General features: G+C 46.8%; 2 protein-coding genes across 4 annotated transcripts in view; both read left to right on the forward strand.

Annotated features, from left to right (window-relative positions):
• CYP4V2 (cytochrome P450 family 4 subfamily V member 2) overlaps positions 1-10232 on the forward strand; it is a 33373-nt gene extending 23141 nt beyond the window's left edge. Inside the window, exons 7-11 of the mRNA XM_058290011.1 lie at positions 1355-1516; positions 4985-5087; positions 7117-7251; positions 7345-7524; positions 8328-10232. Coding sequence (XP_058145994.1) covers positions 1355-1516; positions 4985-5087; positions 7117-7251; positions 7345-7524; positions 8328-8500 — 753 coding nt within the window. The 3' untranslated portion in view covers positions 8501-10232. The remainder of the gene's footprint in view (positions 1-1354; positions 1517-4984; positions 5088-7116; positions 7252-7344; positions 7525-8327) is intronic.
• Positions 10233-21794: 11562 nt separating this feature from the next.
• KLKB1 (kallikrein B1) overlaps positions 21795-22346 on the forward strand; it is a 28171-nt gene continuing 27619 nt past the window's right edge. For all 3 annotated transcript variants that reach the window (XM_004457766.4, XM_023588554.2, XM_023588555.2), the window contains exon 1: positions 21795-21898. The gene's annotated coding sequence lies outside the window, so the exon portion shown is untranslated. The remainder of the gene's footprint in view (positions 21899-22346) is intronic.

A 22346-nucleotide genomic window follows, 5' to 3' on the forward strand; every position in this document is an offset into this window, starting at 1 on the left:
GTCATAATTGAGTGTAGAATAATCTCCTGGAAGTAGGTAAATAGCCAACAACTTGTATTTTGTAGCATAATTACATTTTTCCTTAAGTTTCATGCATTAAATATCAATAATTACTGAATTCTAGATTGAATAGACCATATTATCATTTTAATAAATATTGAGTAATTGCATACTGAGTGCCAGGCTTGGGGATTCCACCAAGAATAAAAGATGACATGGTCTTTTCCCCTAAGTATTGCTTAGGAGAAGCTCATTCAAGCCACTTAACAGCAGGTTTTACCAATGCCTGACAGAAGAAGAAAGTTGAAATGTGTGACCAAGTTACGTTTATGACTTTTAATTCTTTTCCTCATTCAGCAAATATCAAATGAGCATTCTTAAAATGCCATGCAGTGTTTGAGAGGTTGGAATATAGCAGAGAACAAGACAAATTCCCTGGCACATGGGTTATACAGTCAAGTTGGAGGAGAAAGACAGTAAATATCAAGTACAATCTATGTCAGGTGGGGAATTGAAGAAAAATAGAGCAGGAAGATGGGGCGGGGCTGGCCGTGCAGGGCCTGAGGAAAGAGCTTCTAGAAAGGAAGAAGAGCCGGCATAAAGGTGGCCCTGACTAACGGCCCTGCAGCTTCTGTTGTCCTTCACGGCTGCAGTTAGGGTGATCTATAATTGGTCTATAATGATTGCATTTTCTCCAGCAGCGCAACTTTTTCTCATTAGCTCATTCACTAATCTCTAGGTCACTATTAGTAGACTGCTAATGTATTCCCATGTTGGAGAGACTGCAAAAATAGCACTTGAAAACTACTAATAGAGCTGACATTGAATTTGTTTTTATAAGTTTTACCACCTAGTGCCCTAAACGTTAACAGGAAGCTTTACTATACATATTTTTGTATCCCCCCCCACCCCACGGTTTTTGTGTGCGTGAGCTGTCTGCTCTCTGTGTCCATTTGCTGTGCGCTCTTCTGTGTCTGTATTCATTATTTTTGTTTATCCCCCCCTTGCGGCTTGCTTGCTCTCTGCTCTCTGTGTCCGTTTGCTGCGCGCTCTTCTGCGTTGTTGCTTGTCTCCCTTTTTGTTGCATCACCTTGCTGAGCCAGCTCTCCGCGGCACTTGCGGGCGAGCCTGCCTTCACAAGGAGGCCCCAGGACTCGAACCCAGGGCCTCCCATATGGTAGACGGGAGCCCAGCTGAGTGAGCCACAGCCGCTTCCCAGCTTTACTATATTTTTTGCCAGAGCTTAAATTATTGTCGAGATAGGAGAAACAGGAAATTTTAGAATTGGAAAATGTGTTGTTAGGCTATATCATATTCCAAACAAAGACATGTGCCTGTCCTTTAAATCAAACAGGTCATCATTGAACGGGCCAATGAAATGAAGTCAAATGAAGGATGTTGGGGTCAAAATAAACGCAGGGCTTTCCTTGACTTGCTTTTATGTGCAACTGATGATGAAGGAAACAAGCTAAGTCATGAAGATATTCGAGAAGAAGTGGATACCTTCATGTTTGAGGTATTTTATGTTATTTTCAGGTACGAGTAAACAAGTTCCAGGTATTTTAAGAATCTTTAGCATTATTTAAAACTTTTAATGAAACCTAATGTAACTGAGGAAGATTCTTTGATTATAATTGGGAAATACAGTAAAATTTAAGAAAATTGTTACAAGTGCCCGATTAAATTTCTTCTTCAGAAAAAGATTTTGTCTAGTCATTAGTGATGAGTACATTAATAGACACATTTTTCACTCAGATTTTCAAGAAATAAAAATGCTGTTGGACTTTTCCCAAGCAGAGAAGCAGTCAGAAATTGCTCTCAGTTCTCTGTATTGATCATTCTTCCTTTTAATCGTCCAAACCCACAATCCATTTCCACACTACCTCTCTTTCGAAGGTTTAGCAAATGCTGCTATGAATTGTTCTAGCTAAAAGGCTAACAGGAACCCCCAATAGAGAATTTAATGAGATTGCAATTCTAAAGGCATTTCTGATCTTCCAATTCTTCTTAAAAAGTACTTTTTATAAAGATAACTCTAAATATTACATGAGCTATTTCAATCTCTCTGGACGTGAGCTACCAAATAAATATGAAGAAATGCTTTTTAAAAGTGCCATGTGGTACTTCTCAGAGTGGAGGAAAAGGAAGAGCCTCTGTATTTTCCACCGCGTGCTAGACATCGTGTTAGCTGCCCTGCCTCCAGCAGTTAGTGTGTAATTCCAGGGCACACACATCCTTCCCGGGGAAATGAGACTCTGCCCCGCAGCGGGGAGAGAGCTGTGCTGTGGGTCTGCAGACCTGAATTCTAGGTCTTGCTTTGGGCTGACTCCAATTGTCCAGGTCTCTGCCACGGTTCTCCTGTGTGTGGAAGAGAGAGGGGCTAGATCGGTGGCTTTAAACTTGTACTGTGAGAAGACACTTTATTAAAAAGAAGTTTTATGCAGGAAATAGATACCTAAGTTAGCTAAAAAGTGAAGAGGTGATGCAGAGTACGTGTGTGGGCTGCGGGCCCAGCTCCTAGCTCCCCTGCGTCCTGGAGGTGCACCCTCGGGCCCCTCGGCTAGGCCTTTTGGAATTTGGTGCCCTCCTTGTGAAAGGTCTCGTGGCATAGTCCTGGCGATCAGATTAGATCGTTTTCAAAATTAACTGAGAATTGCGCCTGGCACTTGGGAAGTGCACAGCAGATGCTGGCCGCTATTTGGCGTTGAAGTGAAGAGGACTTCTTGCATCTCCACCTTGCGTGCCTGTGTGTGCACACACACTCACACTTACACGTGCACACTTTCGTATGGGTGCACACACGTCCAAAGATGTACATACACACCCACGGACATGTTCACAATATGTACAAACATACACACCAACACCGTACCTGCACACGCATATACGTATAACCGCACATGTGTGTACATAGACATAGATGCACACATATGGATGCGCACACCTTCACACACATAGATGCGCACACATGTGCACTTACATAGATGCACGCATGCATACATACAAGATGCACCTGTGTGGGTGCACGTGTGTGTGCACACAGATGCACACGCACCTATACACATAGATGCACATATGTACACATGCATAGACGCACATATATGGATGCACATGTACACACGCACACACCATCCTCAGCAGTGATCTCTCACTTCCATGAAAACATCCAGACAAGATCATCTATTTCTTCCAACTGTCACGTTCTTTGAAGTCCTAATTTTTTCTTCCTTACATCAATGGTAGACGTCCTGTTTTGACAATAATGTTGTGACCTCCCTCACGAGGTGGACACAGGCTAATATTAATGTCACCCCTTCACAGCTCAGTCCTCGCCCTCAGGCATTACGATTTTGTCCCTCCACTAGTCCACAGTGTGTTTCCATCAGCTCTGGGCATGAGTTTTGCCTCTTCTTGCTTTCTGCATCTAACAGGCAAAAGAAGTAGTAATTTTCAACAGAATTACTGTCTTACACTTTTGGATCAGGCTTCCACTCTTAGGTTCAAGAAAAACTATTTAGCAAATGAACTTTCTAATGTGACTCAGACAACTAAGCGAAATGGGAAAGACCTTGCCTTGAGTTCAAAGTCGTTTTCGGTAAAGGAACCTCAAGTGTGAGAAAATACATGAGGTGCCAATGTCAGAGATTCGTCAAATGTTTGTTAAAAAACTGTTGGATAAACCCAAATCATTTAATTCAGGAACTGCTTTACAAAACAAGCTCCTCTGAGCATGGACTCTCACAGCAGTTGCCGGGTCTCGCTTGCCTCAGAGGAGGTGGCTTGTTTCCTCTCCGTGTCAGCACAGGTGTTCCCGCAGCACGTCACCGCAACCCTGGCGGCTTAAATCAGAAACGTCCCCTCTTGCAGTTCAGGTGACCAGAGTCCACAGCAAACGTCAGGGCGTCGGCCCCTTGGAGGCGCTGAGCTGGGGCTGAGCTGGTCCGTGTCGGCTTCGGGCCGCCGGCGGTCCTTGGCGGTCGCTGCGTCCCTCCAGTTTCTGCCCGTCGCCCGTGGGAGCTGCCACCTCTCCGCAGCACACCAGAGATTTGTGCAGGACCCGTCCTGGGCCAGGACGCTTCAGCTTAACTGATTACATCTGCAGACGACCCTACTTCCTTAAGTTTCCTATTCAGCCCACTTCATGCCCTTCTTTCCAAGTCTTATCCAAAGAGCCATGAAACTTGAGTATTGATTTCCAAATCCATCTCTTCATGAGGCGCTCACGGCTCTTGTATGGAGATGCCCCGGCAAGACGAGGGTGGCTGCTGAATGGGCCGAAGCGTGGAACGGGTGGGTGGGGTGGCCAGGACGTTATGGTTAGTGAGCATCACTCCACGGCGTAGCTGTGGGGGGGAGAGCAGGGGCTTGGCTTTGTCATCACACGCTCGGGAGCGCACGTCCTGCCTCAGCCTCTGCCAAGCTGCGCGGTCCAGAAAAGTTATTTAACTTATTTTTGGCCTAAGATTTTAATCTCTAAACTGTGGTTAATGATAATGAGTACTTTACAGAGTTTTTGTGACGATGGAGATCATCTCTGCAAAGCACTTAGTATTTTGCCCAACACTCAACAAGTGTTAGACGAGGCGTTTATCCGTCTAAACAGCAATTCAGTCTAAACATCTAATTCCTGGTGTCCGCATCAACAGATAAAGCCCACGTTTCGAGTGTGGGAGGAGGGAGAAGTCCGGGGGTGCTGGCCCCTGAAGGGCAGGGTGCTCTCGGCACCTGGGCCGGCTCCTCCAGGGGTTGGGACGCCCCCTCTTCAGCAGCCCACAGCCACTTCCGGCCAAGTGCGCGGCTCTGGAACATTGAAATGTCCTCTGTAAACGCTGCCTTCCAGGCTAAGGCGCCGACTCCTTCCTCACCAACGTGAGATGCTGTATTGAATTACCTTGACGTCCTGTAGACACGCTGAAGATGCCGCGCTGGAGAGGCTCTAAGCACGCCTGATCTTCTTCTGAAGCTGTTGTTCTCTGCGTTTAAGGGTCACGATACGACAGCGGCGGCCGTAAACTGGTCCTTGTACCTTCTGGGCTCCTACCCAGAAGTCCAGCGAAGAGTGGACAGTGAGCTGGATGCGGTGTTTGGTATGTTTCATCCCTTGCCCCGTGGGTCCACAGTCCACAGAAGTGGACGTGGCCCTTGCTCTGGAGGACACAGCCCGGCTTGCTCTAAGGACACGGTCAGGACGCGGGGCGCTCCCACGCGGGTCCCTGCAGCTCGCCCCCTTTGCGGACCTCGCCCACTCCCTCCAGGCGTGCGTGAGCCCGGCGCGGGGGTTCATGGTGGCTTAAGTGCTCCAGGCACCCATCCCCAAGGACACGCAGCCTGTGTGGCGGGTGGGCGCTGGGGGGTGTGGAGAAGGGGAGCGGGCACAGGGAGCAGGCGGAGCTGGTGGGAGGTGCAGGGAGCAGGCGGAGCTGGTGGGAGGTGCGAGGAGGGCGCTTTCCTGCAGCAGGCGCGGCCGCGGCGGGCTGACGGAAGGCGGTGGGCCCCAGCGACCCTGCTCTCCTTTGCGGGCTGGGCTTGTCTCTTCTTGTCTGTCCTCCCTGCTGTCCCACTCACCACCCAGGCTGGAGGAGGAGGCAGGGGCAAGGGGCAGTTGAGTCTCCTGTGGCTGCTCTAACTACACACGCTGGGGGGCTCAGGGCAGCTGGAATTCTGGAGACCAGAAGTCTGAAATCAGGGTCTCCGGGGGCCGGGGGGGGCGGGGCGGCAGCCGCGCTCCCTCCAAGGCCCTGGGCGTGAGGCCCCCTTGGCTCCTCCGCCTCCCGGGGCACCACCCGGGGGCGTCTCCCTCTTTGGGGCTGGGTCTTATAAGAGCACTCGGCAAGGATTCAGGGCCCTGCAAGCATGGTCTGGATTAAATCCGTAAAGGTGTTTTTTCCAAATACGGTAACATTCACAGGTGCGAGGGCTTAAGATGAGCTATTTGGGGGAGGCGTTATCAGCTGACCGCAGAAAGGTTATGCACGGTGCCCCCGAGTTCACCTTTTAAAAAAATCTCAGGCCACCCAGCTCCGCGTCACTGAAAGGCGAGTAGGAAGAAGGGGTTTTAGGTGGTCACGGCCAACCAAAAATGACGTCTCCGTCTCAGCTTCACAGAGAAGAGAAGGGGAGCAGAGGGGCACCTGCAACACCAGGTGAACAGTGACGCGGAAGGGGAAAACTTTCAACCTTGGTGGGGGAGCCAGGGAGTAGTGCGGGACAGCTGGAATTGAGGGCGTTTGGCAGAACGTACTGAGACGTGAGGGTGGAAAGTCAGTTTGGTGTTCAGGTGGAAATCAGAACTGGAATTTCGTATCACGATCTAAGACCTCATGCTGTAGAATGGAGACTGCGAGAATTTTGGGCTCCTTCTTGGTAACCATTTTATTGTTTCCATATTGGTTTTAATTTCTCTTGGTCTGGTGCGTAAATGTGATCTTCTAAGAGCTCACACGCTTGTTTGGACAGGTTTGCATCTTTCATAACTTCCCCCCAAATGTCTAGCTTATTTTTGGTCTCACGAATGCTTTTGGATCCCAGATAAAGAGTAACGACCGTGAACAGCTAGAATGTTTCTTGTGTTTTCTGTTTATTGTGCCTCGCTTTTCTGTTCACCACGATATCAACTCTAAATCCTCTTGAAGCAGCTCATCTTAGAGTATTGAGATGCGAGTATTGCTGACTCATTATATTTAAAATTGAGGTAAAATTCCCATAGCATAAAGTTAATCATTTTTAAAAGTGTACGATGCAGTGGTAGTTAGTAATTCACAGTGTGGACAACCATCGCATCTATCTCATTTCCAAACGTTTCCACGACTCCAAAAGGAAGCTCCGTGGCCGCGTAGCTGTCACTCCCCGCCTCCCCTCCAGCTTCCTCTCAGATGCACCTGTTCTGTGCGTTTCAGACAGACGTGGGCATCCCCACGAGACCTTTTGGGTCTGGCTCCTTCTGTTCAGCGCTGTGCCTCGTGGTATTCTGGTTATGCATGACATGTCGGAACCTTTTCCTCCAGCGGTGGGCGCTTAGCATTCTGTGTTTTGACTAATTATTCTCTTTGGTGTCCTCACCCCCCCACACACCAAGAAGGTCTTTCATTGTCACTGTCCACATACTTTGCTTATCAGGGAAGTCTGATCGTCCCGTTACGGTAGAAGATCTGAAGAGACTTAAATATCTGGACTGCGTGATTAAGGAAGCACTTCGCCTTTTTCCTTCTGTCCCTCTCTTTGGCCGTACTCTTAATGAAGACTGTGAAATTGGTAGGTATATTATTACTGGGATATGAGGGAGAGGAGATTTCTTAAGTGTCTGTCTTGCTCTGGTCTCATGGTGCTTGGACTACTTTTTGACAGGAGGTTTCACGGTTTCGAAAGGCTCGGAAGCAGTCATTGTCCCCTACGCACTGCACCGAGATCCCAGGTACTTCCCAGAGCCTGAAGAATTCCAGCCAGAGAGGTTCTTTCCTGAGAACGTGCAGGGCCGCCATCCCTACGCGTACGTGCCCTTCTCGGCTGGGCCCAGGAACTGTATAGGTTTGTACCATCAGAAGTGGTTTCAGCCTCGGGCGCACGGGGGCGGATTTCTCCAGGAAGTCCTTGGAGATGTCGGGTGGCATTGCCCATATGTGGCAGTCTTAAAAAGTGTTTTCCCTTTTCTTCCACTTTACTATTCACTGTAGGTTTCAAATAGTCCCATCATAAAATTTAATCAGTTTCACGGTCAAGTTTTAAAGTGTTATACATTTTAGGGATTAAAGAATATAATTTATTGTGGTGGAAAACTTACTTATATAATCACTTAAGTTTGACTAAATGCATTTTACAAAGCCGAAGCAAAGAAAGCCTCCGCTGGCCAGCTGAAATACTTAAGGATTGCACGTCCTCATGCATTATGTGCATCATGTATCTCCAGGACTGTACCGTTTCTGTCAACGTAAATTTGATCTTTTACATAAAATGTCAATTACATAACCACAGGCATTAGTAATTTGAGGCTAGATTTAAATGGGTGAATCTGAAGTATACTAGGTGCCTCCAGAGTAAATTAAAGGCCACAAAGCAATCTAGAACAGGGATTCTGAAGCTTGAATGAACCAGGATTCATCTGGGGTATTGCTAAAATGAATATTCGCTGGCCACAGCCTGGCTCTGTAGAGACAACGGGGTTGGTGGGTGGGGCCACTTACGAATCTGCACTTTCAGCACCCCAAGTTAATCTATCCTTGTGGGCCTACTGTGGAAATATGAAATTACTTGCTTTCTGTAATAGGTCCTGTTATTGCTCACATTTAAGAACTATCCGTGATTAAAGTGATGGTATTTTTATTAATTTGAAGGTCAAAAGTTTGCAGTGATGGAAGAAAAGACCATTCTTTCCTGTCTACTGAGGCAGTTTTGGGTAGAATCCAACCAGAAAAGAGAAGAGCTTGGTCTGGTGGGAGACTTGATTCTTCGTCCAAATAACGGCATCTGGATCAAGTTGAAGAAGAGAGACGGAAATGAATCCTAACTCTTATTGTCCTGTGCTGAGCCCTAATCACGAAGAAGGGCTTGCTTTAAAAGAAACCAGCCCCTTACTGTTTATAGAACATGAGTTCCGTAAATCAAGTTTACCAAAGAAAGAGTTTTGCCGTAGGCGTTGCCCCTGCTCTTGGTCCATAAGTAGAGTTGATTTAGCTCCTGTCAGTGCATGAGTAAGCAGGTAAATCTCCCAACCAGGGGACAACAGGCCAATTCAATTTCACTCGACAGATCCAGAGGATATAATTTCATTGACGCTCTAGATTGTAAAAAAATAACTGTGTAGACATAGAAACACATATGCACACATGTACATACACATTAAACAGGTTGATCAAGTGTTTAGACTTAGAAGGCTTATGTTTTTGAGTTATCTCAGTGGCATCAGTTAGAAGAATAGTTGTTATGGTAGCTTTCGATTTGATGGTCCAGAGCAGACCATTTTCAGGCTGACTCATGGGTCCCACTGCATTTCTTTCTCAACTGTGTGTGTAGCACCTGTCTCATCGTCATGGTATCGTTACCCGTATAGTCCCTATAGTGTTGGCAGAGACTCTTCTTGGTGTCCCCACTGCCTCAGTGCCTCAGGAATTTGGTTTATGATGTCTGGAGCTGGAAGGACCATAGGGCTTATCTGTTTATACATCCTTAATTAGAGGCAATGGAGCGAAATCAACGAGAAGGTCCACATTTTTGCCCAAAGTCAAGCTCGATGGGAACAGGGCTGCCTACCGCATCTCCATGCTGAGGCAGATGCACTTCTTATCCCGTGGGCTGATGCTCTGGGCATCAGGTCCATGTCTAGATATGCCATCAGAACTCGGTCTTCTGCTGCTGACATGGCCATATTTATTCTGGCGTCCTTCAGTCTCTAAGGAGAGAAGCCGTTCATTCACTTTTAGTAATTCGCAGTGTCTGCTTAACTTAGGGTCCATTTGGGCCATTTAATCCACTAGAGCCTTCTTCGCAATCTGAGAATTCCAGAGATAACACCTCTTCTTCTTCACTCAGTGCCTTTTAACAACTCCTTTTGAGAAAAAATTTTGACAACAATGTTTTTTCAGTTTTCCCAACAAATTAAGAAGGTGAAATAAGTACTCTTTGGTGGATATCAGGAAAGGTTAGAAAACAAAAGCCACTAGGCAGGCACTTCAGTTTTATGCACTTTATATCCCAAAGAGCCTTAAATTGCTGAGAAAAAGTCAAGGAAGTATATGCTGCAATTGAACATGATATCCACCAAATGTTTAACCTAGTCATCTAGAAAATGGGTATATGTAGAAAATGTTATTCTGAGATGATTTAGGAAAATCGTAGTTATATTCATGGGAATTGATATTCTCAGTTTTATGTATTTAAATTTAACCCTGGCCTTTTAAAAATAGTGATTAGTCATAAAATTAAATGAGAAGTAAGACAGTACTTAATTTTACCTCTGACTTCACATCTTCATTTGGCCCAGAATACTGTGTGATATAGGTTTTCACTGGTAATTAATTTAAATCATGTCAAAGTTGTAATTGGAGAGTTATTCATGTTCTGCAGTGTGAAAATGGATTTTTTTAATAAGACAATGATGACATACCTGTTTGTATTCCTTATTACTTATGCTACTCTTTCTTGAAAGGGCTATTTCAAGAAAAATTATATTTAGACATGGGTACTACATTGTATTTTAAGAATTATGTCACTTTGAAATACAGATCATTTTAAAAGATAAATTAGTGTGTGGCTCATTTCTTTTGGGTAAGAAAAGAAATAGCACTTCTGAGTTGATGTCATCGGTGATACTCAGTTTTTGTCAAAATGTTCCTTGTACCATTGTCACGACTGATTTCAAGTTTCCTCGACTCTGAAGAATAAACTCGAGGAGAAGGAGAAACACTGGAGCAATTTGCTCGGCTGATGGCGGCATGCGAAATCTTCTCCACTACCTGGGGATCAGCACTGGGGCCAGGTACTTGCAGGGGAAACCTCTCCCAGTGACCACGGCTGAGTCGGGCTCTGCTCGTTGGCACAGACGACCAGGGAGTGTCCGTGCTTCACAATGAAGAGATGCTCGTCACTAAAAGAGCCTCCTCTCTCCTGTGTTCCCCCTGGAACGTATCTAGAAGATCAACATGTCTTTCTCTCCAGCATCTACTGAGATCCCTGTGGTAGAGACATTTTTAAAAGTTTGGGTCTGCCTTGAAAACCTGCCCACCCTTCTCGGAGCAGCACCCTCACAATAAAGCTGTGGCAATCTAAACCCCCTTTCCCCTGCTCCCCACTTCCACTGCTCCCTCAGCAGATGCACACTGCAAGTGGGTGGTTAAACCTGGAGCTGCCTTGTTTCTCCGTGATCCCACCATTTGGCCTTAAGTTGACTAACCCGAGCAGGGTCAGATAGGATCTCCCTTGACTTTCTCCAGCTGGTATTGAAAATGGGCAGTTAATACCCTATGGTGAATAGGAAAGGAAGAAGTCAAAACTGCACTCTTTGCAGATCACATGATCCTATACATGGAAAGCCCTGAGAAGTCTGCAACAAAGCTTCTAGAACTTATGAGTTCAGTAAAGTCGCAGAGTATAAGATCAATGCACAAAAATCAGTAGCATTTCTGTACACTGATGATGAGCAATCTGAGGAGGAAATCAAGAAACAAATACCATTTACAATAGTAAATTAAAAAATCAAATACCTAGGAATAAATTTAACCAAAGATGTAAAAGACTTATACACAGAAAACTACACAAAACTGTTCAAGGAAATTAAAGAAGGCCTAAATAAATGGAAGAATATCCCCTGTTCATGGATAGGAAGACTAAATATTATTAAGATGTCTATCCTACCGAAACTGATCTACAGATTGAATGCAATCCCAATAAAAATCAACACAGCATTTTTTATTGAACCAGGAAAACTATGAAATTTATTTGGAAAGGAAAGAGTTCCTGAATAGCCAAAGACATATTGAAAAAGAAAAATGAAACTGGAGGAATCACACTACTGGATTTCGAAGCATTCTACATACAAAGTTAAAGTAGTGAAAATGGCATGGTATTGGCACAAGGATAGACACACTGACCAATGGAACTGAATTGAGAATTCTGATATAGATCCTCATATATACAGCTATATGGTATTTGACGAGGCCAACAAACCCTCTCACCTAGGGAGAATGGCCTCTTCAACAAATGGTGCCTGGAGAATTGGGTATCCATATGCAAAAGAAGGAAAGAGGATTACCATCTCACACCTTATACAAAAATCTACTCAAGCTGGATCAAAGACCTAAATGTAAGAGCCAAGACCATAAAGACCTATGAAAACAATGTAGGGAAGCATCTACAGGACCTTGTAATAGGAAATGGCTTCATGAACTTCACACCCAAAGCACAAGAAGCAAAAGAACAAATAGATAAATGGGACTTCTTCAAAATTAAAGACTTTTGCACCTCAAAGGAGTTTGTAAAGAAAGTGAAAAGAGAGCCTACCCAATGGGAGAAAATATTTGGTAACCATATATCTGATAGGAGACTTATATCCTACATATAAAAAGAACTCCTATATCTTGAAAATAAAAAGACAAAAAACCCATTTAAAAAATGGAAAAAAAGATTTAAACAGACACTTATCCAAAGAAGAAATACAAATGGCTAAAAAGCACATGAAAGAATGCTCAAAATCACTAGCTATTAGAGAAATGCAATCAAAACCACAATGAGATACCATCTTACTCCCATAAGACTGGTAGCTATCAACAAAACAGAAGACTACAAGTGCTGGAGAGGAAGTGGAGGAATAGGAAAACTCATCTACTACAGGTGGGAATGCAGAAGGATCCAGCCACTCTCAAGGACAGTTTGGCAGTTTCTCAAAAAGTTAGATATAGATTTGCCATATGACCCAGCAATTCCACTGCTGGGTATATACCCAGAAGATCTGAAAATAAGGACACAAACCGATATATGCACACCAATGTTCATAGCAGCATTGTTCACAATTGCCAAAAGTTGGAATCAACCCAAATGCCCATTGACAGATGAGTGGATAAATAAAATGTGGTATATTCATACAATGGACTACTACTCAGCTATAAGAAGGAATACAGTACAAACACATGTGAAAATGTGGATGAATCTTGAGGACCTTATGCTGAGTGAAGCAAGCCAGGCATTGAAGGACAAATACTACATGACCTCTCTGATATGAAATAAGCAAACCGATCTGTCTCAAAGAGCTAGAGACTGGAAGATAGGCTGAAAGGAATTGGGGTGGGGGGAGGAGAGGAAGGTTGTGAGCTGACTCCTACATGGGTGAAGTCTATGACAAGCTGGAGGTAAGTGTTTGTACAGGGAAGGGATAAGATGGGGGCATAGGGATACCTTTGGGTGGGGCTTTGTGGGCTTGAAGGGGGCTAGGACTGGGAGGATGGGTCAGATGGCCCAAGGAATTGGAGGGAGGGTTGGGGGGACCAGATGAACACGGGAGAATGTCAGATATATGGTTGAAGCTATAATGTTGAGAAAACTCATTAGAAAATACAATAAGGAAGGATCTCATGTTTAAGGTGCTCAAGGGGGGGCATCTGGTACAGGGGCAGGCTTCTAGGGAGTGTGTGAGTGCTCATTTCATCACAGTGTGTTATATATTTGGGTGGAGACCCATACAATGAGTGTGAAGTTGTACCCCCATCCTGGGGAGACCTGATGTTCCCAAACAGAGGGAATTGTGTATCTCGAGAGAGAATCTATGGCTCTTAATTAGTTAGGGCAGTCTAGTATTCAAGCCCTCGGCATTGTTGCAGTATCTGTAAATCTGGTCCCTCAAGTAGTGAAGATAGATTGTCACTGTGTGCCCTGAGGGGAGGGGGAGGGGAGAGAGGTATAGCATGGATGGTAGAAGGGCAACTGGGGAGCAATGGAAGTGCTCCACAAGATCATGTAATGATGGATATAGGACATGTTGACTTACACCAAAGGTGTATAAAAGTCTATAAGCTAAAATGTAAACCATAATATAAAACATAAGGAAACTAAAAATTTAGAAATTTGTACAGTCTAAAATATAAACAGTAATGTAAACCCAAAAGGAACTGTGTTCGAAAGCTATGTTTCAAAATTGGTACATCGGCTGCAACAAATATAACATGAACATGTAAAAAGATCATTGCTGGAGAAAGGGGGAAAAGGTTTGATGTTGGAGATCTGGGAGTCCCCTATACTGTGCATGTGAATTACTGTGATCTAAAACTTTTTTGAAGACAAAATTTAAAATTAGAAAAAAAAGGATGTAGACACTGAGGAAGAAATGAAAAAGTGCCTTGCCACTGTACATACAGGGCAACACCTATTACAGTGATGAAAGGCAAAATGTTAGAAACAAAGCTTTATAATATTTTTCATTTTATTAATACACCAATTTATTTTTATTTTTACTTTATTTTAGTATTTCTAAATTACTATATACTCTATTTCTAAACTTTACACCCATCACTATATTTCAATTTCCTATTAATTGAATTTGGCAATATTTTAGGATTCATTGTTGACAAAGTTTTGGACCACAAAGAGGTTCAACTATGGCAGGGGAGGAACTCTGGTGTGCGGTGTTATTGATGGGGGGGCACATGGGTCGGGGGGGAGTTCTCCAGGGCATGTACATAGGGGCATAAATATGTTATGATGTATGTTGGGTATTTTTATAATAGTTACAGTTACAAACATTAACTGAGGGAGAACTGAGTTCCTAGCCAGGGGAGCTCTGTCACATTCCCCAATGGAACAACAATAATCTCCCAAGTGCAATGGCAAAGACCAACAAGGAAGGATAGTACTTGATACTGGTGACTATGCTTAGGTGCCTGTGTGCCTGAAATATGAACTAGGCCTAGAGCTGTAGGGTGCCTAAGAGTTACCTCTTGACAGCCTCCATGTGGCTCAAATGTGGCTACTCTCTAAGCCAAACCCAGCATATAAATGCATTACCTTCCTCCCAGCATGGGACATCACTCCTGGGGATGAGCCTCTCTGGTGCTGAGGGATTACTACCAATCACTAACTGGTGATACAACTAGAAAGAGACCTCAAATAAAAGAGTCAACTCAGACCAGCAGAATATCTCAGTCTATATGTTGGATCGTGTTAAAAACTGCTTTTTGACCTTGAATAAAAGGGGGAAATGGCAAAGACAAATGAGTTTATATGGTTAAGAGTCTTCCAAAAAGAGTCAGGAGGTCATCAGAGGGGTCACACTTACACATACCTCAGCAGGATCCCAGAGATAGCCAAAACAGATACAACCCCAGGTACTGGTGCTCCTGAGGGCTATGGAGACACACAGGTTCTATGGTCATGGCAGATGGCTCTGGAGTTCAGGGCCATGTCAGTGGGCCCTACTTGGAATTTGTGCTCCTGAATGTGATGGAGTTGGACTCAGATGTGACCTTTCTACACATGCCTCTTCTGTCACTTTTACTGAACCTGTGGTTGGCGCTAGGGATGGTGCATATTCAGGAGACTTGAATCTCTGGACTGTCCATGTGCCAGCTGGGCCCTGAGCCTCAGCAGAGTGGCGACTCCTACTCTCTGGTTCGTTGGTCTTACCCAGGTCAGCTAACAGGGAGGTGAAGATGGTCAACCACCATACCAGGGAATCAAGAGTGCCTACAACTGTAAGCAGAGGAATTGCATCCATCATCCATGTGGAATCTAAGCCCCCTCTTGATCTGGAGGTGGAGTGGACATCACCATGTCAGGGTCCACAGAATGGAGGAATAAAATATGGATTAGAGTGGACTTACTGATAATCTACTATAAAACTATTGTGACTAGTAATAGAAGAAATTTTAGCATTGAGTTGGAGAAAGTGGCCACAGTAGTTGCTGAGGGCAGGGAGAGAGAAGAAGAGATGTGATGTGGGGGCATTTTTGGGACTTTGAGTTGTTCTAAATGATATTGCAGGGTCAGATGCTGGACTTATATATCCTGCCATAAACCACCGAATTGTACTGGGGGAGAGTGTGAACTACAGGGTAAACTATTATTTATGTAGTGCGACAGCACCCCAAAATGTGTTCTCCGAGTGCGATGAGCATGCCACAATGATGGAGGAGCTTGTTGGTGTGGGAGGAGTGGGGTGGGAGGTGGGGGTATATAGGAACCTCGTATTTTTTAATGTAACTTTTTTGTGTGATGTATATATCTTCAAAAAATACAATTTACAAAAATGAGGAGGAGGAGGGGTGGGGAGTGGGTTATATGGGAACCTCTTATGTTTTTTGTTTTTTTATGTTTTTTAATGTAATGTTCTTTGTGATCTATTAACTTAAAAAAAAATTACCCTATGGTGGATACCTTGGGCTGAACTTTGCAGCTCTGGAGCAGCTACAAGGAGTTGGAATGAAGCTGATGAGAAGTGGAAACAAGAAATGGAGAGACTCCTGGAGGGGTCTGAGTCCCATGCTCCCTGGTCCTGAGGTTGGCTGCCGTCTCACCCTGTCCGCCGTCCACTCCTAACGAGGAATTCCTGCCTTGGACTCCAAGAGCCAGTGCACGGCCATTTTGCTTAGCCTGGTTGATGGCCATATTCTTTCATGTGTAACCAAATTAATGTTGGTTGTGTCTGCTGTGGGGTGGGGCCAGGGGCGTGTCCGAACGTCCCCACCCTCTTCTCTCTTTGCTCTTCGCACCTCTCCTCCAGGCTGCAGTGTCAGCGCAAGCATGTGTCTGCTAGTCAGGGAGTCCGAGTAAACGCAGCGCTGAAGGCGTACTACGAGGACAGTGCTTCATCTTAGCATACGCGGGTGCCACCTAACACCTCAGTCTAGTTCCTTCGCTCCATCCTGCTGTGTCCACAGACAAATTAGTCGATTTTCCTGCTTTGCAATGACCGAGCTCATCCTGGTTTTCCTTTGGGCTGACAGTATTGAGAACTGCAAGGACAAACCTCTTGTCTGTCATTCCCAGCAGTTGACTGGGGGCATTATTTCCACAGTTTCCTGTCTAGAAATCCATCAGATGGGTTATTTCTTTTGACTATTTTGCCAAATTCAGTCTCTAAGTTAAGTCCCAGACTTTAGCTCTTCCTCCTCTCGCGCTTTTGACCCTGGAAAGCCCTGATTTGGCACTGCCTTTCTCCTGCCTGTCTTGTCTTACCTTCAGTTTCCTCAGGGTTCAAACTTACTGATCTCTACCCTTTGGTGGTGGAAATAAAGGTTGTACTAAACTTATATTTCTACATAACAACTTTTTTCCTTCAAGAAGAGCCATATCGGGAAACGGACTTTGGCCCAGTGGTTAGGGCGTCCGTCTACCACATGGGAGGTCCACGGTTCAAACCCCGGGCCCCCTTGACCCGTGTGGAGCTGGCCCATGCGCAGTGCTGATGCATGCAAGGAGTGCTGTGCCACGCAGGGGTGTCCCCCGCATAGGGGAGCCCCACGCGCAAGGAGTGCGCCCCGTAAGGAGAGCCACCCAGCACGAAGGAAAGAGCAGCCTGCCCAGGAATGGCACCGCCCACACTTCCCGTGCCGCTGACGATAACAGAAGCGGACAAAGAAGACAACAAGACGCAGCAAAATAGACACAGAGAACAGATAACTGGGGTGGGGCGGGGGGGGGGGGATTTAAATAAATAAATAAAATCTAAAAAAAAAAAGAAAAGCAGACGGATTTAAAAAAAAAAAAAAAAGAAGAGCCATATCAACAGTATAGATGTGATGAGCCAGAAAATAACAAACACTGTATTTAGACATGACTGTCTTATTTCTATAATGGTTTAAGCTTATTTTTTAAAACGCCATACACAGTTTCAATACTTGATTTGGCTGGACGGTAAAGAAGAGGTGGGCACAGAAAGAGCATCCCCTGGGCCCCTGGAAGGAGACGGAGCTCATCTTCACTTGCAGGCGTGGCCTCTTTCTTGCCAAAGTCGCTGCCAAATGTCCAGTTCTGTGCCACTGGAGGTTTAGCACATGACGCCTTTTAAACCACTTAGCACGATTCATTTTTCTTAGGGCACGTCACGGTAGGCGTGACTGGGCTCTGGGCTCTTGTGACCACCAATGAGGACGCTGAAATCCACGCACTGCAGTGACACAGTATTGACGCGACTGGACGGAGCCAGGAGGACATCCGTTTTCACCGGAGGACACCGGCGGGGCCACCGCCAGCGTGGTGTGCTCCCCACAGCCACTTTCAGGGTCCCCCAAGGCCAGCAGCTAATCTTAGCCTGCGAGGGGGGTCATGACGCTCGCGAGTCCGATGGCCCACAGCTGTGACAAAGGGACTGTCCTGTCCTCGGGTGACAATGGTGGGGGCATCTCCTTAGAGGCAGTGCCCAGGAGGAACACCTAATGCACTACTCACTCGTTTATTCACCGTCCACATATCCCTTGAATAGATGGCCAGTGCTATTCCAGGCTCTGGGGAAGCAGAACGCGCTACAGTCCCTCACTGAGCTCACCTTCCTGCAAGGTGGCCGGAGAACTGGGGGCAGAAAAACAACACCCAGGCAAACTGCAGGTGGGTGATGCAGGCAGTGAGAGTGCTTGAAGAAAGCCAAGGTGGAGAGCAGGCAGGAGAGGTGCAAATGCATTTCCAGGTGGCACTGCAAGACAGTGTCCCTCAGGAGGGACGTGGCAGAGGTGGGACGGAAGCGGGCCGTGTGGCCCGCTGCATGAGAGCATTACAGCAGGGAAAGTGCAAGGACCTGAGGCTGGAGGGGATGCACTCAAAGAGCTGCAAGCAAGCCAGTGAGGCTGCACCGGGCAAGGGAGGGGAAAGCAAGGAAAGAAAGGCAAAGCACCAGCTCGAGTGTGCGGGGGAGAGGTCCAGCCCGTGTGCTTCTTAGGATAAAGTACTGGGTTTTCTTAGAAGACTATTTGGGGTTAACTTGGGTGGCCCTGGGTCACTGCTGCAAGAGAGTCAACAAGGAGCACCCAGAACCCACACAGGACTGAGCGAGAAATAAATATTTTTCATTGAGTGGAAAGTTTTGGTTGTTATAGTACTTATTTGTATTACTCCCACATGGTTCACATACAAAGTTATCAAATTTAACTTGCCATTTCCCCCTTTTCAAAATAAAAACAATTTTATGTGAATTCATATAGGAACACTGAAAAGTTAGTTGTCCCGTGCTATTTTCCTCCCTTTTTTTCCTATTTGGCGACCAAGTCCTGTTACTAGGAATGTAAGTAAAAAGATACTCTGCATTGTCAGTGCTATTCAACTATTATTATTCTTACTTCTTGAATTGAGGTGTAAGCCCTTGATCTTTCTTCTCTCCCACAGAACCAAGCACATGGGGTATCCCCCATCAATGCCAAACAAGCCTCAAGACTCACTCTCCTCCTTGAGAGTGACGTGAGATCGACGGCACTGCAGCGCCTTCACCAGGTTGGGTGGTCTCTTGGTGTGCCGGGGACGGGAGGCACTTGCTCTCTTGGCCCACTCTGGACCCGAGATCCAGCTTCTGCTAAAAGCATCCCTTCCTGGTCAGCCCAGACCGGCAGCTGCTCCCCCTGCTCCCTGATCTTTAGCGCATGGCTCCCCATCACCTGGAAAACTAATAAAAATAAGCGCTTCAGCAAGCGTCGCTCTGCTCAGAGCAGCATCCTCAGCGCCGGGCAGGGACAGAGGCGCCTGGCATGAAGCTGACCATCAAACCAGCACGTTTCCACCAAATGAACTCCTTCTCAGTTTACACACACGCACACACACACAATTCCATTTACGCAGAATCTTTATTAGGAGACTTTTTGGAAGGCTTGGAGAATAGAGGAGGGTTACATTTCAGAAATGCTAGAAGCAACCTTAAAATTGAAATGTGATGTCTCAAATAAAAAAAGCCCTCAGCCCTTTCCAACGACCTTGGCTCCAGCTTCCAGCTCGGCTCTCTCCACTTCGTCTTCTCCACTGCCCTCCCAATTCCTTTCATAGAGTGATTTGTTCTGTCCTCTCTGTCCAGATACTACGTTACGACCAGGACAATGACAGCTGTCTGCTAAGAAATACATTTTAATCCTCACCGAGGTGCCCTGGGAAGAGCAAGGCCTAAAATCTGACGCTGCTTAGAGACACGAGCAGAAGAGAAGCCCCTCGAGCACAGAAGCCCCTGCTCGCTGGGCCCGGCAGCACCCCGATGGCGAGCTCGGCTGCTCTCCTGGAGGCTCGTCTCCAGCCACCCTGCAGCCTCACAGGGCGCTCAGGCCCAGCTCTCCCGTCCTTCACACCTTCCCACGAAGCTGCCAGGCAGGCGCCGCTCTGCCTCGGCCCCCAGAGTCCCTCAGGGACCCCCGTCCTCCCCACCCCAAAGAGGTGTCCGCCCCAAGGCCCTCCCTCTCTCGAGGACGCTGCCCCTCCAGGAGGCAGGGGCCTCCGTGCCAATTTTCCCTTCTGCAAAACGAAGCTGCAGTCGTGGCGCCGAGACACCCGTGCTGCCCCGCTGCCTGGGTCAGGGAGGGACGCTCGGCCGGGCCGTCCACCCGGGCGCCTTCCAGGCCCCCTGGACTCCCTCGGGGCCTCGGCAGATCGGGGTCCTGAGGGGGCTGGGGTCCCTGCCTGCTGGAGGCACCGGGCCCTCAGGCTGGTCCTGCTCAAGGCCGGCGATGGTCACCTTCCCTCTTTGAAAGGCTCTGCTGCGGGGGCTTCCCCCACCGGGGGCTCCTTCCACCGGGGGCTCCCCGCACCGGGGCCTCCCTCCATCGGGGGCTCCCCCCATCGGGGCTCCCTCCACCCAGGGCCTCCCTCCCACCGGGGGCTCCCTCCACCGGGGGCTCCCCCCACCGAGGGCTCCCTCCACCGTGGGCTCCCCGCATCGGGGCTCCCTCCACCCAGGGTCTCCCCCCACCAGGGGCTCCCTCCACCGACGGCTCCTTCCATTGGGGGCTTCCTTCACCAGGGGCTCCTTCCACTGGGGGCTCCCCCATGGGGCTCCCTTCACCGCGGGCTCCCCCCACCCGGGGCTCCCTCCCACCGGGGGCTCCCCCCACCAGGGGCTCCCTCCACCGACGGCTCCTTCCATTGGGGGCTTCCTTCACCAGGGGCTCCTTCCACTGGGGGCTCCCCCCATGGGGCTCCCTTCACCGCGGGCTCCCCCCACCCGGGGCTCCCTCCACCGGGGCTCCCCCCGCCGGCCCACTGGGGCTCACCATCTGGGTCAGCTCAGAGGCCATCCCAGAGGGGCCTTGGTCAGGACTGGAGATCCCGCTTGCCAGGGGACAGCGCAGCCACAAAGCGACGGCTCAGGCTCAGTGCCCAGGGTCAGGAGGGAGTCGAAGTGAACGTGTTAGATTCCACCCACACTGCTCTTTTCGACTTAATTCTGACTCACACACAAATTTTCGGTTTCTATTGTACTACCAGAACATAATTTATATTTCACTACAAGAAAAATGCAAATCAAACACAGAAGTATATTCATATAGGCAAAAGCCTGTAATTTCGCCCTGTGGAGAAACCTCTGATGGCTCCTGCTGTAACGGGGAGCTGGGGAATTTTTGTCCCATTTGCCTCTTCTCCTGTTGAGGCTTGTAGCAGATGGGAGCCAAAATTCAAATTCTTTCATAATGCACAGAGCGGAGGAGGCTGTTTTGTTGATTTTTGGTGCACCAGTTGATACCCTGAATCTAAAAGGCTGTCCCACAGGCAAATTTGAAATATACTACTTCGTCACACCAGAAGATATTTTATTTGCAAAATTATCTTGTATTTCTAATAAACACAGTTATGTGTTGTGGTACTATATATAAAATACTTATTGAAGAGTCAGCTCCCTCGAGATCTAATTTATTACACATAATGATGTACACATTTTAAGAAGGGCTAGAAAACAGGAGATTTAGTAGGCAGAGATTATGGTCTCTAAATATTTAAAGAAGCACACGAAGAGGAATAAATTATTTCGTGTGGTTCTAGCACCTAGGACTAAATACGTAGGACTCTATACCTAGGGCTAAATGATAGCAGTGTTGAGGTGGGGCTTTTCAGTATATAGGGAGCCTTTAAAGAAGAAGTAGAAGGAGGAGGGGGGAGGGGGAGGGGGAGGAGGGGGAGAGGGTAAGGGGAGAGGGAGGGGGAAGACGGGAGGGGTAGGGGGAGGGGGAAGAGGGGTGGGAGAGGGGGAGGCCAAATGCCTTCCAAAGAATGGACACCTGTGCATGCCGTGTGTGAGCCTCCCATGAAAGAGTTAATCTATTTAAAAGATTGCTGAACACAGCATTGGGGCATGGGGACCTGTTGACAGGACAAAATGTGGAAACTGGTGGCAGGAAACCAATTTCAATATTGGAGCCAAGCAAATATTGCCTGTGGCGCCCTTAGGAGAGCTTGAGGACCGTCCATTTTTAAGTGGCAAGACGACACCCTCACCTCCAGAACACGGAAGCAATTGTGCTTTCAGGTAGAGAAATTCTATTATTCGGATGGCTTCCAAATAAAGTGGTGCTTTTAAGTATAATTTTTACTGTGTGAAGAAGCTATTAGTTTATGTTCTATTTCCTGACTGTTTAGAAAGTCGAAGGAACTGCTGTTCTTGCATGTGGAAATATTTCAGTGTAAGATATTTTAACATCAAAGAGAGTATGTGACAGATTTTAAAATAAGAAATGGGCTTGGATCTTCTCAGAGCTTTCCTTTACTTAGGGATTCTGTGCTATATCATTGCTATTCTTTACAGTAATTTTCTTTTTGCTAAAGCAAGAAATCCCACAGCAAATTACTTCCTCTCCACCCAATTCCTTTTCCAAAATGATTAACAACATGTGGCAAATCAGCAACAAATGCAGTAGTTGTCTAGAGTTTTCCATTTGTATCTTGGGAAGCGTTATACATTTTCCAGGTCCCTAGAC

The sequence above is a fragment of the Dasypus novemcinctus genome, chromosome 29 (genome assembly GCF_030445035.2).
Source record: "Dasypus novemcinctus isolate mDasNov1 chromosome 29, mDasNov1.1.hap2, whole genome shotgun sequence".
Taxonomy (NCBI): domain Eukaryota; kingdom Metazoa; phylum Chordata; class Mammalia; order Cingulata; family Dasypodidae; genus Dasypus; species Dasypus novemcinctus.